At 38.0% G+C, this 14,294-nt stretch overlaps 1 protein-coding gene across 1 annotated transcript in view; it reads left to right on the top strand.

The window, feature by feature from the left end:
* PRKG2 (protein kinase cGMP-dependent 2) overlaps window positions 1-14,294 on the top strand; it is a 139,843-nt gene that overhangs the window by 79,528 nt on the left and 46,021 nt on the right. The window contains exons 9-13 of the mRNA XM_074228569.1: window positions 128-196; window positions 2,380-2,478; window positions 5,036-5,189; window positions 11,551-11,687; window positions 13,338-13,427. Coding sequence (XP_074084670.1) covers window positions 128-196; window positions 2,380-2,478; window positions 5,036-5,189; window positions 11,551-11,687; window positions 13,338-13,427 — 549 coding nt within the window. The remainder of the gene's footprint in view (window positions 1-127; window positions 197-2,379; window positions 2,479-5,035; window positions 5,190-11,550; window positions 11,688-13,337; window positions 13,428-14,294) is intronic.

The raw sequence follows: 14,294 nt of genomic DNA, 5'->3' as shown, positions 1-14,294 counted from the left end.
TTGCTGTTTATTGATTGTAAGTGATATAACAAAGATATTATTGCTTTGGGGACATTGATTAGGGCATTTGTCATATGTATATTTAATTTATTAGAAAAGTGAAACATCTTATTTTTTTCCTCAACAGTGATGACGTCAGATCAGCTAACATCATTGCAGAAGAAAATGATGTGGCATGCTTGGTTATTGACCGAGAGTGAGTATCCTCCTATTGTTAGAGAAAGACTGTCTCTGATCTAGGAATCCTTGGTCTTATCCTTTTCCAAGGGAAAATTCTTCCTCTGCACCACTTCAAAACACTGATCCATATCCTCATCTACAAGTCATTTCTTCAGTTCAACAATGTAATTGTTGCAGACCTGAAGCTCAGGGAAGAAAGTGGGCCTGGATAAAAAGATATGTGAGTCATTTGCATAGAAATCATAATTAAACCTAGGCTCATGAAATTAGTAAGAGAGAGGGTGCAGAAGGAGAAGAGAGTGTAGGATAGGAGCTCAAGGTACACCCACAGTTGGGGTTTCTACTATGGATGATAAGCCAGCAAGGCAATGGAGAAGGTGGGGGACAGGAAGAAGCATCTTGAAGACAAGAGCAGAGGGCGTGTGCAGGAGGAGAGGGTGGACAACAGTGCCAGATGCAGTCGATAGGTAGAAGAAAATGAGAAGTGAGAAAATGCCATCCGATTCAGCTTAGAATCTCATTGGAACTGAAGAGAGTACAATTTCAGTTGAGTGATAGGGTTGCAAGTCAGATTGCAAACAGTTGAGAAGTGAGTGGGAGGACAGGAAGAAGAGACATCAAGTGTAGATGGCTTTTCCAAAGAGAGGACTGGGAAAGGGAGGAGCAATTTAGGAAGACAACTTGAGGGTCTAGAGGCAGTGGGTTGCTTGGATTTTTGTTTTTAAAGATAGGGTAGGGGGTAGCTAGGTGGCACCGTGGATGGAGCACCAGACTTGGAGTCAGGAGGACCTCAGTTCAAATCCAGCCTCAGACACTTAATAATTGCCTGGCTGTCTGACCTTAGGCAAGTCACTTAACCCCATTGCCTCAAATAAAAAAAAAATCAAATAAATAAATAAATAGATAGATAAAAAGATAGGGATGATCTGAGTGCATCTGATGGTGGGCAGTAAGTTGAGTTTGAAGATTTGAGAATATATAAATAACTAAAATATGAGGGAGGAGATTATGAGTGTCATTTGAGAGATTGAAGTTCTATGTGGAAAAATTTGGGAGGAATAACCTAATGAAGAAGTTTTGAAGATTAGCAAGCAGTGTTCTATGTTCCAGAGACATTTGAAGGGATGCCACACTTTGGGGGATCTAGATCTGGACAGAACATTAGAAAATATGGAACCTAATTCCTTTATTTTGATTAAATAGATGAAGACATTTTCCCATTGTCTTATCATGATACATACCTTTGAAGGCTCGCTCAGATCAAGTTCTAGAAGGTCCTACAAAGTTGGAAAGACTTGCTTGGAGTATTGGCCCAGTGATGGGCCATACATGTCTTACCTAAGGACCACAATGTAAATGTGAAGGGGCTTGTTACCAGAGGGATTTTGACCCCCAGGGGATAAATATTTTTTGTCATAGCAACTTATGAACACTGTCTAAGGCATGGTGATAGAATGGGTGGGAACCTTATTGTGGTGAAGGTGTCTACTCTGATGAAGTCAACACTTCTTGGAGTATTGGCAGAAATATGGATAAGAAGAAATGTGAAAAGAAGAAAATATTCTGGGACAAGGAGAAGAATCTCCCATCCTTGGGACAAAAAGTGGACAAAAGCCTCACTTAGATGTATTTACTGTTGTTGGCTTCTGTGATCAAAATGTCCAGTAAATAAGTGGTGCAGACTTGTTGGCAGGAATGAATAGTTCTACTGCATTTCTCCTAAACTTGAGTTGAGGGGCATTTTTCCCTTCTCACTGATAATGCCAGTTACTTTCTTGTACTCCCATTCCTATGGCATGTTCCAAAAGTTTTAAGCTTTAATGGCACAGTTTGGAGACATTTTGTCAATATTCTCTGAGAGGTTGTATAGCACAGTAAACCAGCATCAGAGTCAGGAAACCTGTTTCTGTTCTGGTTGTATGGACCTGGCAAGTAATTGACCCCCAGATATTCTGTTTGCAATTTAAATAAATTTTTAGGGGTGGCTAGGTGCCACAGTGGATAAAGCACTGGCCCTGGAGTCAGGAGTACCTGGGTTCAAATCTGGGCTCAGACACTTAATAATTACCTAGCTGTGTGGCCTTGGGCAAGCCACTTAACCCCATTTGCCTTACAAAATCCTAAAAATAAATAAATAAAATTTTAAAATAATTTAATTGATATAGGGAGAAGAGTGACTGTCAGTATTTTCCTTTTTAGAACATTCAGTCAAACAGTGGGGACCTTTGAAGAACTCCAAAAGTACCTTGAGGGATATGTGGCGAACCTGAACCGTGATGATGAAAAGAGACATGCCAAGTAAGTAGGAGACATTTTACCCAGAGTGGCCTTCATTTTTGGCAGCTCTCAAAGAAAGGAAAACGTCTGGCTCATCAGTATTACTATGGGGTAAGAGGAGGCCTCTAGTTCCCATTCCCTGGATAAGTGAGAAATAGGGAAGAAAATCTATATAGATTCAGAAGATGATTACCCAATTTCGAGTGTCCTCAACATGCCACTCGACCTTTCTGTTGATGATGAGAGAAGTGTGAAGGAGATGCTTCTGGTAGGAAGGTCTGAAAGGATAAGTTTTTTCCTTGGACTGCCATGTTGTCTACTCTACCAGTGTGAAATCTAGGTCTGAGAATGTTGAGAATCAGTCAACAAATATTTAACAATTAATAGTTAAATAATTCATTAATTAAAAAATAATCTACACGTTGTGTTAGTGAGACAAAAGGATGAAGCAATCCTTGAAAGCCTACATTGTATAGGGGGAGAATGGAATTTTCTCTAATCTTGTGCCATCGCTATCATAAAAAAAGTATCATTCACCTCAGGAGAACTTTAGTTTTAATACTCTTAGTTGTAGAGAAGAAAGTAGGTTTCTTGTACTCTCTTCCTTATACCTGGGATGGAGGTTAGGAGAGGATAGCAAGGAATTTATTCTGAATTCTGACTGCTTCAAGGAGCTAGAGTATTGTTTTAATGATTCCAAAACACCCAAGGAATCACTCAAAGGGACACTCTTTTTGAAGAATTTTTCTACATATTGCCTGAAACCAAATAGACACCTGTTGGAAGAAGAAAATGGTTTCTTTAATGTACGTTGATAAGAAATTATGTTACATGTAAACTATAATTTGACTTGATAGTCAGATTTTTACCCATGAAAATAGTAGGTTGAATGTCTCTTGGTAGAGGTGGACAAAATGATCAGAAATTTGATAAGTGAAGACCCTATTTTGGGAAGTGGTTATCTACAAGGCTAAAGTTGGGTGGATAAAATTCTTACTTACCTTTAGCCTTGTTTTCTCTGTCCTTATGAGGAATGGTATATTATACATCATATTTGTGATTTTTTACAATATACCTAAAGATACTCCTATTTTTCCAACCTCTCTTGCATATATCCCCTTTTCTTCATTCACACAGTCCCTATCTGTTTCAAACCCTTAACAATCTCTCAGTGAACTACTGGAAGAGCTTTCTATTTGGATTCCCTTCTTGGCTTCTCCATGCTCTGAATCATTTTCCATACAGCTTCCAGGAGAAAACACAGATTTCAATGTGTCACCCACCCACTCCTCTCAGGAAATACTTGTGGCCCCCTGAGATGAAACATAAACCCCTATGTTTGGGACACTTTACCGCCTGGCCCCTTTTAACCTTCCCAGGATTCTTACACATCCTTCCTTCAACACACTCTGCAATCCTGCCACCTTGGCCAACCTCTTGTTCTGAAGGCTTGATGTGTCTCACATCTGGGTTCTCTCTCTCACCTTGAAATCCTTGGATTCCCTCAAATCTCAGTTAAGGCCCTGTCTTCTCTAGATGAAGCCTTTCTTAATCTTCCCAGACCAATGACCTTCTATGCCAAGCCGAATTGTACATACTACAAATATCCTCTATAATATACACACATTATGTCTTCTAGGTTATTTGACCTTAGGGCTTACTTCCTTGGACCTTAGGGCTTATTTTGATGAGCAAAATCCTTGGCACATAATAGGCATTTTTGTAAATGAATTGATTTCTGTAGCACATTGTTTGTTTAAACGTATTTTCCTTCTCACCTCTGCACTGGTGCAGAGTTTTAAAATATGGCAGTTAAAATATGCTTTAAAATATACTCGTCTTTAATGGGGCAAACAAGAAACTTTTCTCTTTAGTGGAAAATTTTTTTGAGTTTACTTGAGAATGTTTTGAAACAAATGCTTTCCTGAAATGATTTGCAGAAGCAGACAGAACCTATTAATGTTAATAAATGCCCAGGTCTACATGTACCAGTTAATTTCTTCCAAATCACACAGCCACAACTAACAGAAAATTAAAGACTTGAATTAGAATGAGAACATTTAGTCAAATTCCCACACATTTTTGTTAGGAAGATAATAGCACTTTACATCCTGTTGTAGAATGGTGGCACTGACAGCTCATAGGCACCCAACCCACAGCACTAAACCCTAATCGAAAAAGATGAATAGCTGTTTTAGAACTGCAATATTTGGAAACAAATTGAGCATTTGATTTTTAATGGTTCACATAGCAATGATTATAATTATCCATAGGAAGTCTTAAGATGTTATGAAAATCCCAGGTTGCCTTGGGAAGTTTTGCAATGTGACATTCTACTGAAACAGAAGAATCTGTTTCTGATTATACTTAAAATCACTGTCTCTTAAACTTGGCTGTTTCCTTGGTGTTTTTAGTTTTTTTTCCCCCCAGTTGATCTAGTGTCAAAAATTAGATTGTCTTTGCAGAAATTCTAGGCAGTAAACCCCTAGGTGAAGGTAAGATGGGCTTTCACATATAAGGTTCTCCTTGGCTAGCCAGGGAGAATAATTCATAATTTTGCTTTTTTGTCCCCCCACAGGAGATCCATGTCTGGCTGGAGGCAGACCAAAGCTGTGTCGCTAGAGATGATTCAGCTGAAAGAGAAGGTGGCCAAATTTTCTTCTTCATCCCCATTCCAGAACCTCGAGATTGTCACCACACTGGGCGTCGGTGGGTTCGGAAGAGTTGAACTTGTAAGGGGTTTACGTTTCAAACATCCAAGAGAAAATTTTGATTTTAATATTTATATTAAGTTAATTAATACTGATTAAATAATAAAATGATCTTCCCCACCACCCCTTCGTACCTTACAGCACCCCAATCATTAGGTAGATTTCCAGTATCACATTGCACTAAATTAAAAAGAAACTATAGGATTTAGATTAACATTGTACACTTGCCAATGTCTATATCTATGTACATTTACAAGGTAAATATGGCCAGTCTAGTTGTTACTGAAAACTTCCCATTGCAACACATCCTATTATAATATTAATTGTGAATTAGTGGAACACCCAAAAAGGACTGTATTAATCCAGGTACTGTATTTCAATTTAAACAGGAAGAAATACAATAGAGGGCCTAATAGGACTAATTTTAGAATTAGAATTTAGAATTTCATTTATATCTCATAAGCAATATGTGTATTACCTCTATTTTTCTAAATTTATTAGAAATATATATTTGCTTATTTGTATATTCCTATAATATGCATATACAAATAAGCAAATATGTATATATATACATATATATATATATATATATGTACATGTGGTAGCTATCTATCTGTTTTTAATCTATCTTTCTATGTTTCTATCTACCTATCTATCTTTTTATCTACCTCATAGGTATAGTCCTCCTTCTTAGATCATAGAATAGTCTTCCTAGGCTGCCTAGCATTGATTCAGTATACAAAATCTTCTTTTATTTAAAATGTTTTTGAGTTACTGTCTGGGTCATGTAGACTGTATGGATGGCAGGTGGTCTTTTGGCCTTAGCATTCCCTTGAGATGAATGTTTTTTAGTATTAACTTGCACATCAAGGAGTCTAACTCACCCATTAGCAATAAGTGATTATGGTAGATTGTCTTAGAAATGCCCTCACCAGCTTCTGGATCGGTTTTGAAAACAAGTCATCCATCTCTCCAGTACTAGGTTTAAGGTCCTTTCCATAGATCTGCCAGTTTATGTGTTCTGTGGACATCAAAATTTCTCAGCAGAATCTGTCATCCCATTTAAGGTATTGATATTGAACTCATTATATTACTGTTTATTTCTTTTGAAATTCTTCCTGGCTGAAGTTGTAGCTAGGTGATAACTTCCTTCAGTTTTTATTTCACTTGAGAGATGTGCCAGTTGTATGTATCTGCAGTCTCTCTACTGTCAGAGACTCCAAAACAGAAATTATGACATACCCCATGCCCCTCTCCCAACACTAATTCACAGTAAATATTATAATAGGATGTGCTGCTATGGGAAACTTTCATTAACAAGTAGACTAGCACTATTTAGCCTTGTAGTGTAGATCTGCAAAGTGAGTGGCTTCATTTCTGAAGTTGTTGGCATATTCAAGGAAAGCCACATATTGGCTTCACTGAGATTTTGGCCCTAATCTCAGTATACCTAACATGTCCATTAGGGCATGGTTGAAAAGGTCAGGTTCCCCTTGAAGATGGTAAGACATTGTGATAGACTTCCTAATGCCAGCCAAACCTAGAATAGGTTTGAACAGAATACTTTCAGAAGTCCATCTACTGAAAAATATACAATATTTTGACAATATTTGTGGAATGCACAATTATTTGTGGAATCTTTCTATTATGCTTCTACTACTTGTGAAGTGGTCAGTTACCATCATATGGGACTTGTGTTATAAAGAGATAAAAAGGAAAAAATTCTAAAGATAAAGAGGTAAAAAGTTGTAAAAATTAGGGGGCAGCTAGGTGGCATAGTGGATAAAGCACTGGCCCTGGAGTCAGGAGTACCTGGGTTCAAATCCAGTCTCAGACACTTAATAATTACCTGGCCTTGGGCAAGTCACTTAACCCCATTTGCCTTGCAAAAACCTAAAAAAAAAAGTTGTAAAAGTTTACTGGTGCTGGAATACTTTTCTTTGTATATACTAGACACCAGTCATCTTGGTCTAGGAAAATCTGTTTTGTATTAACTCTACTGCCCTTTCTGGATCCAGATTTTTAAAGTCATCATCTAAAGCCTCCATGACCTTAGAACAATATCCCTAGGATGGTATCAACTGCTTTTTGGTATCTCTTGTGGGATCACTGTCAGTTTTGCCTAGCTCCAACTTCTGCCATTGTTTCAATCAAAGAATACCTTTGAGAGATTGGCATTTGGTCCCTTGGATATCAAACATCTTGCTTCGAGGCTTATGTTAGTTCACCCAGTCATTTGTTGGTGATCTGACTTCTTTGTTAGGCATCCACTGATAGCTAAGGAAAAGAGAGTTGGCTCAGGGAGAGAAGTTCACATCTGCTTGTAGCATGATGCTTGGGGGGCATCCCAACCTTTCAGCTCCGTTTGTGTTCTGTATTCTGGCTTCTGGGTTATTACTTCTGCAGGTATGACCTCAATTTTGTTGTCACATGGTCTTCTGGACAAGACACCCATATCTACATTAGTCTTTCCTGGCTCTTGATAAGTGCTGAACTCAGAGTTGGCTAGTGCTGCCTCTTTTCTCTGTCAAACAACATCCAACTTCATTCAGAATATGACAGTTGTCAGCCCAAATTTATAATTTCATTCCATACCCTTAATCTTTAGAATTTTTTCAGTCATTTGCCTATTTCAGTGTGGGGAATTCCAATTTGTGAATGAGTTAATGGGCCTCTGATGATACATGCAACTCTTTTTCATATTAACATCATTGTAAAGTTTGTTATTTTTTTCTCCAGCTAATCCAACATTTTCATATGTCTTTGTTTTGTTCTTCAAAGGTCTTCCAAAAGACAATGATGTCATTAAAGTACACCAGTCCTTACAGTTAGCTCATGTCTCTAACTCCGTTGTCTACCAGTCTTTGGAAAGTAGAAAATACCCCCAGGATGCCTTGAGACATTTGCTCAAACTAATAAAATTCAATTGGGCTGACAAAGGCAGTCTTCTCCTGGTCTTTCTCTGCCAATGGGATCTGATAATAAAGCCACTGAGCAGGTTCAATCCAAAAATCTGGGTCTCTAATAAATGATCCATGACATCTTGAACTCTTATCATGGTACAATGGATCACTTTGGTTCTTTTGTTCAAAATGCAGCAGTCAATACACAAATGCATTTTTCCATTTTTCTTTCTTTAGTTTTTGCAAGGCAATGGGGTTAAGTGGCTTGCCCAAGGTCACACAGCTAGGTAATTATTACATCTCTGAGGCTGGATTTGAACTCAGGATCTCCAGACTCCAGGGCTTGTGCTCTTATCCCCACCTAGCTGCCCCTTCCATTCTTCTTTAGTATCATTACTATGGGGGGGGGGGATATATAGGGGATATTGGACTCTGTGAGGTGATGCCATTCACCAAAGGTTCTTGAGATGTTCTCTGAGATTATTAACCACATACAAAGGGACCTTCTAGATCTTTCCCAGAATGTTTGAGAGTTGGTGACTCAGATTAATGAATCATCCCTTTGAATACATCCCATTTACTAATTGAGAATGTAATCGTCCTCTTTCTCAGCTTCTGTCTCAACCACTTCTTCCACTTCTCTGATACTAGGAAATCCACACAATCAGTTTTCCTTGGGCCTATTTCAGAAGTAGAAAGGTCAGATTTCTTATACTGGTCACTATGATAACTTGACTCTAGCCTGGATGTTTCTTTACAACCTGCATGAATGGTCAACACGTATCTAGGACATAAAGTGTGCCCCAGATTGTTGTTTGTACCTGCAATTAAACTAAATAGACTGAATCTGTTAAAAATCAAAGTTAACATTCCATTTATGGTGCTAGGATTTGGGCATAGCAAAGTCAGAAGTTTGGTTATTCTGGTGACCTCTGCAATTTATCTTTAGGGAGTTGCTTCAGGATTTCACAGGGATGAGTATTTTTTGTCACTTAATCCTCCAAAGCCAAAGCTGTTGCGTGGTCTTGTACCAATCGTGTTGTGTAAATGGAAGGAGTTATTTCAGAAGCAAATTGAAATTCTGGGGGTTGGAAGTAGGGGAAGGAATGGAACTGTCGAGCAGTGCCAAGAACCAACAGCCCTTGAGGCAACCAGCCAAAGGAGAAAAGGACTGAGTTGTGGCAAAGATGGGAGTACTGGGGGAGGCCATGAGCTCCACAGGCATCTCAGAGCAGGAGATTGTGGCTGATGCCACCAGAGCACCCACCTATTCAGGGATTGAGGGCAGGCTCAAGTAAAAGCCTGCTCTTTCCCCAGGTTTCCTTCCCAGCGCCTGTTTATCCACACACTATAATATAATCTACTGTTTTATTACCCAAACATTTCCAGTAACTTTAATTTTGCTTCAACCACAGAGAGGCTAGGGGTTAACTAGAAATAGATATAAATGTAAACTTAGTTAAAAAGTCCAGCCTCTTCCCTAACTGTTAGGAATTTTCCTAACTGTGGACTGGGAGTGATTGTGATTGAACTCATAAATTTTCATCTAAAATAAATTCCCTAAAGCCACAAAGGAGAGGGACACATGAAATTTAGGGGCCATTTCATTAGGTATAAAAAGGACTTATTATATAGGGGGCAACATGGACATATCTATATTATACTTTATCATACATATTTTACATAGATAATCTCACATATATAAGATGCATATTCCTTCCTTCTTTCTATCTCTAGTCCTCTTTCCTTCCTTTCCTTTCTTTTCCTTTCCCTCCTTCCTTCTCCCCCTTCCTCCCTCCCTCCCTTCCTCATTTCTTCAGTATCTAAAATCTTATGGTATAAATGAGAACTATAACCATAAAGACTGCTTGAGGAGTATTCATAGTACTTCTCACCTTAAGATGGAAAACAGGGAGTTTGGGGGTCTAAATTTTGGTTTTGCTTTGGTTTTTTGGCAAGACAATGGGGTTAAGTGGCTTGCCTAAGGTCACACAGCTAGAGTAATTATTAAGTGTCTGAGCCTGGATTTGAACTCAGAACCTCCTGACCCCAGGGCCGGTGCTCTATCCACTGTGCCACCTAGTTTCTCTGGGGTCTAAATTTCAGTTGACTTGTACCATCTCTCAGCTTTTTTATAACAGTTGTGGGAGGAACCAGTAGTGATGTGACAGATTATGTTTTCTAAGGATACACTGGAATGTGCAGCTATGACCCTCCTGTTGTCAGAAGACTTTAAAATGTCAAAACCCTTAGTGGTTTTGCCATTGAACCATTTTCTAAATAATAGTGGCCAAAGGGAACTAGGCTGACAACTGCCATCTGCTACACTCCTTGGAAGAATACTAGTACAAATCCTTGCTAGTGGCCCCCACACTATTCAGGACTTCAGTTCTGTTCAGCTGGCAAACATTCTGCTTCTTACTTCAAAGCATTATTTTTAGAATGTTGCCTTATATCAGGTTTGAGAGTGATTTATCACGATTGCGGGGATATTTTATCCAAGCTGTAAAAAGAACAGATTTGGCCACCGGAAGGCACTTGTTTCCTCCCACCCCAGTTAGTGATTCAGCATCAATGGTACTGGCTAGTAACGTTCTGCACTTCTCATTTGTCCAACACATATAGCCTATGTGTGAGTTTCTCAGCCTGTCACAGACGTGTGTTTTTAGTCATATATATACGACTATTAAAATTTTTGCTTTAAAAGGAAATTCTGAGAATAACTGTCTAGATTGAATTAGTATTTTAATTAGAAGTGTTAAGTTCATGCAAAAGAATTCTTTTGTCATTTGGTTCAGAATTCTTATGTCACACAATCAGGTCAAGAGGAGTTTCAAAGAATTCCTAAGATGTCAGAATTGGAAGAGATATGATAGTTCAACCCCTATTTTAAGAAGGAACTATTTTACAACACATCCAGCCTTGCTGAAAGACTTCTACTGAGTGGAAATTCATTATATCTTAAGGCAGACCATTCCCTTTGGACATATTTAGTTATTAGGAAGTTTTGCCTTACATCGGGGGGCCTCGTAGCCATCTTGAAGAGTTATAAGGTTGGACATCCCTGCCTTAGTTTGAGCTTAAATATACATTCTACTACAAGACAGTCTTTTAACTACTAGAAAATGGCTATCGTACCCTGCCTCCAAGACTTTTCTTCCTCTCGTTCCCTAGGTAACATGCCAGATTCCTTCACATATTCATTGCTCTCTTCTAGGCTAAGCTTTAAACCAGAGTTATTTCTTACTTTTATATAGAAATTTCAGAGTCAAAAATCAGAACAAACCTAATTTTGCAAACAATGAGAGGGAAAGATAGATACCAAATTCTTAGTGAGCTAAGAATTTCAAAATCTCTTAGGCCAGTTTAACTTGAATAAATTAATCTCAAATAAGTTAGAATTTCTCTTAGTACATATTACCAATCTTTCCCATTTCTTTTTATATCATTGAAGGATTTAAAAAAAATTTCTTCCCTAGGTTAAAGTGAAAAATGAGAATGTGGCATTCGCTATGAAATGTATAAGGAAGAAACACATTGTTGATACTAAGCAACAAGAGCATATTTATTCAGAAAAGAAGATTCTGGAAGAGATGTGCTCTCCATTTATTGTAAAGTAAGTAAACATTAGAAATTTCCAAATATTTTTCTTTAGACTAAAGCAGAACAGTCAGGAGAATGAAGAAGAAGAGAAAATAATATTAAGACGGTCACGGGAAAATATCTCAGGGTGGGCGGTAGAAGTGGGTAAGGGAGGTTCAACCGTGCCAGAAGTTATAGAAATTGGAGACTGAGAAGAGTCCATTAAATTTCATAATTAAGAGATTGTTGATAACCTTGACGTTGTTTGATTCCAGTAGTGGGGTTGGAAACTAGATTATAAGGCAAATATAGGTACCCTGCTCAGAGCTGTATCCGGACCTGTTTGGGGGGTCTTTTCTTTCCAGATATTTCCATTGGGGTGGAGGTAGGCTCACTGCCCCCCCCCCAACTCAAATTTGGGAATTAAATTATTTCATCTGGGGCAGCTAGATGGCATGTGGATAGAACACCAACATTCCAACAGTAGGGAGGACCTGTGTTCAAATACAACCTTAGACACTTGTTAGCTGTGTGATTTTGGGCAAATCACTTAACCTGACATCCTCACCCCCCCAATAGTTCACTTATTACATTTACACAGGACCACAATATTCATTATTATGTGAATTGTTAAAGTGAAGTGAGTGATATAAGCTAACATCCTATAATAAATCCTCATTCCCCAATGATAGTTACTATATTTTTTGATTAACAAACAAAAATGTTAGAATATAGTGCTTTTCTCTAACATTAGAGTAAAAATATAGAGCATTTCCATTGTGGGGGCATTTGAACTTTCCTAGGAAATCAACTTCACACATTCTACATAGGGATGTTTGTGATCCTTTTAGCCTAGTTTCAATTTGTTAAGTACCTACCGTCTTCCAGTCACAATGATTAATATGAAATGTATAAATAAGACCTATCTTAAGGCAACTTGAGGGAATATAATAATAGTAATAGTAATAATAATAATAATAATAGTTGCCAGCATTTATAAAGCACTCTAGGGTTTGCAAAGCAATTGCCAGATATTATCTCATTTTATCCATGCAATAATCTTGTTTGATATCTCTGTGAAGGATGGCTAGGGGAAAGACCAGAAGAAGGGAGGTCAGTTGGGAGGCTATGACAGAAACTGAACTGAGAGTAGATAAAAGGTCTAAATTAATGTGTGAGTGGAGAGGAGGGAACTGATGAAAGAGATTTTGTGGATGTAGGATCAATATGACTGATCAACTTATTAAATATGGCATAAGGGGGTGGGAAGAGTCAGAAATTAAGCTTAGGTTTCAATTCTGGGAGGCTGGTAGTATCCTCAATGGAGATGTGGAAGTTGGAAAGTAACAAATTTAAGGAGGAAGATGATGATGAGTTTATCTTTGGATTTTTTTGAATTTGAGGCCTCTCTGGGATACGTGGATAGAAATACCCAGCAGACAAATACAAAGAGAGAACTAAATTCTGGATATAGTTAGAGGTTCTAGAGGTTCATCATCATCTATAGAGAGGTGATATTGTTATGGGTCTGGACTGATTATGAATACCCCATTTTTCTTTATATAACTATCTCAAGACACTCTCCAAGCTAATACCTAGAAATGTAATTGGTGTTATGTCAAGTCATTTTTAAGGTTAGATAGTTCTAAACTTATGTTTTTTATTATATTGTCTGTCTCCACAGATTTTATCGCACTTTCAAGGATAGAAAATATGTCTACATGCTCTTGGAGGCCTGCTTAGGTGGAGAACTGTGGAGTATCCTGAGGGACAGGTAATTATAAAGTTTTAATTATTTAAATATATATATATATTATATATTATATATATATATAATATATAATATATATATATATACATATGTAGATATAGAGCTCTGTTCTCCAGACAGCTACATATTAGCAAAATTGAAATGGGAGGAGGTTCTATAAGGGGAAAAAAGAACACCTGTAGAAAGGGACCAGGAAAAACCAATAACCTTCAAAGAAAAGTAAAAAGAAGATACCTCAGCATGAATTCTATCTGTGAATTGTATTTGGGGAGAGAATGCAGAATCAACTAATATTTATTAAACACCTACTGCATGCCAGCACTAGGCTGAGGAATACAGAGAGCCAAAGGACTGTCCCTGCCCTCAAGATACTTAGAGTCTAATGAGGAGACAGTAGGCAGACCAGTATGTACAAATAAGCGATAAACGGGATAGATAGGAAATTATTAACATAGAGAAGATATTAGATTTAAGAAGGGTTGGGAAAGGCACCCTATAAAAGACAGGATTTTAGTTGAGGCCTAAAGTTGGTCAGGATTTGAATCTGATGAGTCCAGGCTTGGGAGCCAGGCAGAGAAAATGTCTGGAGCCAGAGATAGATGTGGAAGAGCCAGGAGGTTGGTGTCACTGAATGAAAGAGTATATGGTGGGGAGACAATTGTAAGAAAACTGGAAAAGTAGGAGGTTGAAGGACTTTGAATGTCAAACAGCATTTTGTATTTGATCTCAGAGGCAATAGGGAGTCATTGGAGTTCATTGAGTAGAGGGTGACAGCTGAACCTATGATTTAAAAAATAATCACCACAGGGGTTAAATGAAGAATAGATTGGAGTGGACAGAGACTCAAGGCAGGAGAGAAGGGATGAGGGT

This window comes from Macrotis lagotis, chromosome 3 (genome assembly GCF_037893015.1).
Source record: "Macrotis lagotis isolate mMagLag1 chromosome 3, bilby.v1.9.chrom.fasta, whole genome shotgun sequence".
NCBI classification, from domain to species: domain Eukaryota; kingdom Metazoa; phylum Chordata; class Mammalia; order Peramelemorphia; family Peramelidae; genus Macrotis; species Macrotis lagotis.
This window is presented reverse-complemented; position numbering and strand designations above follow the sequence as displayed.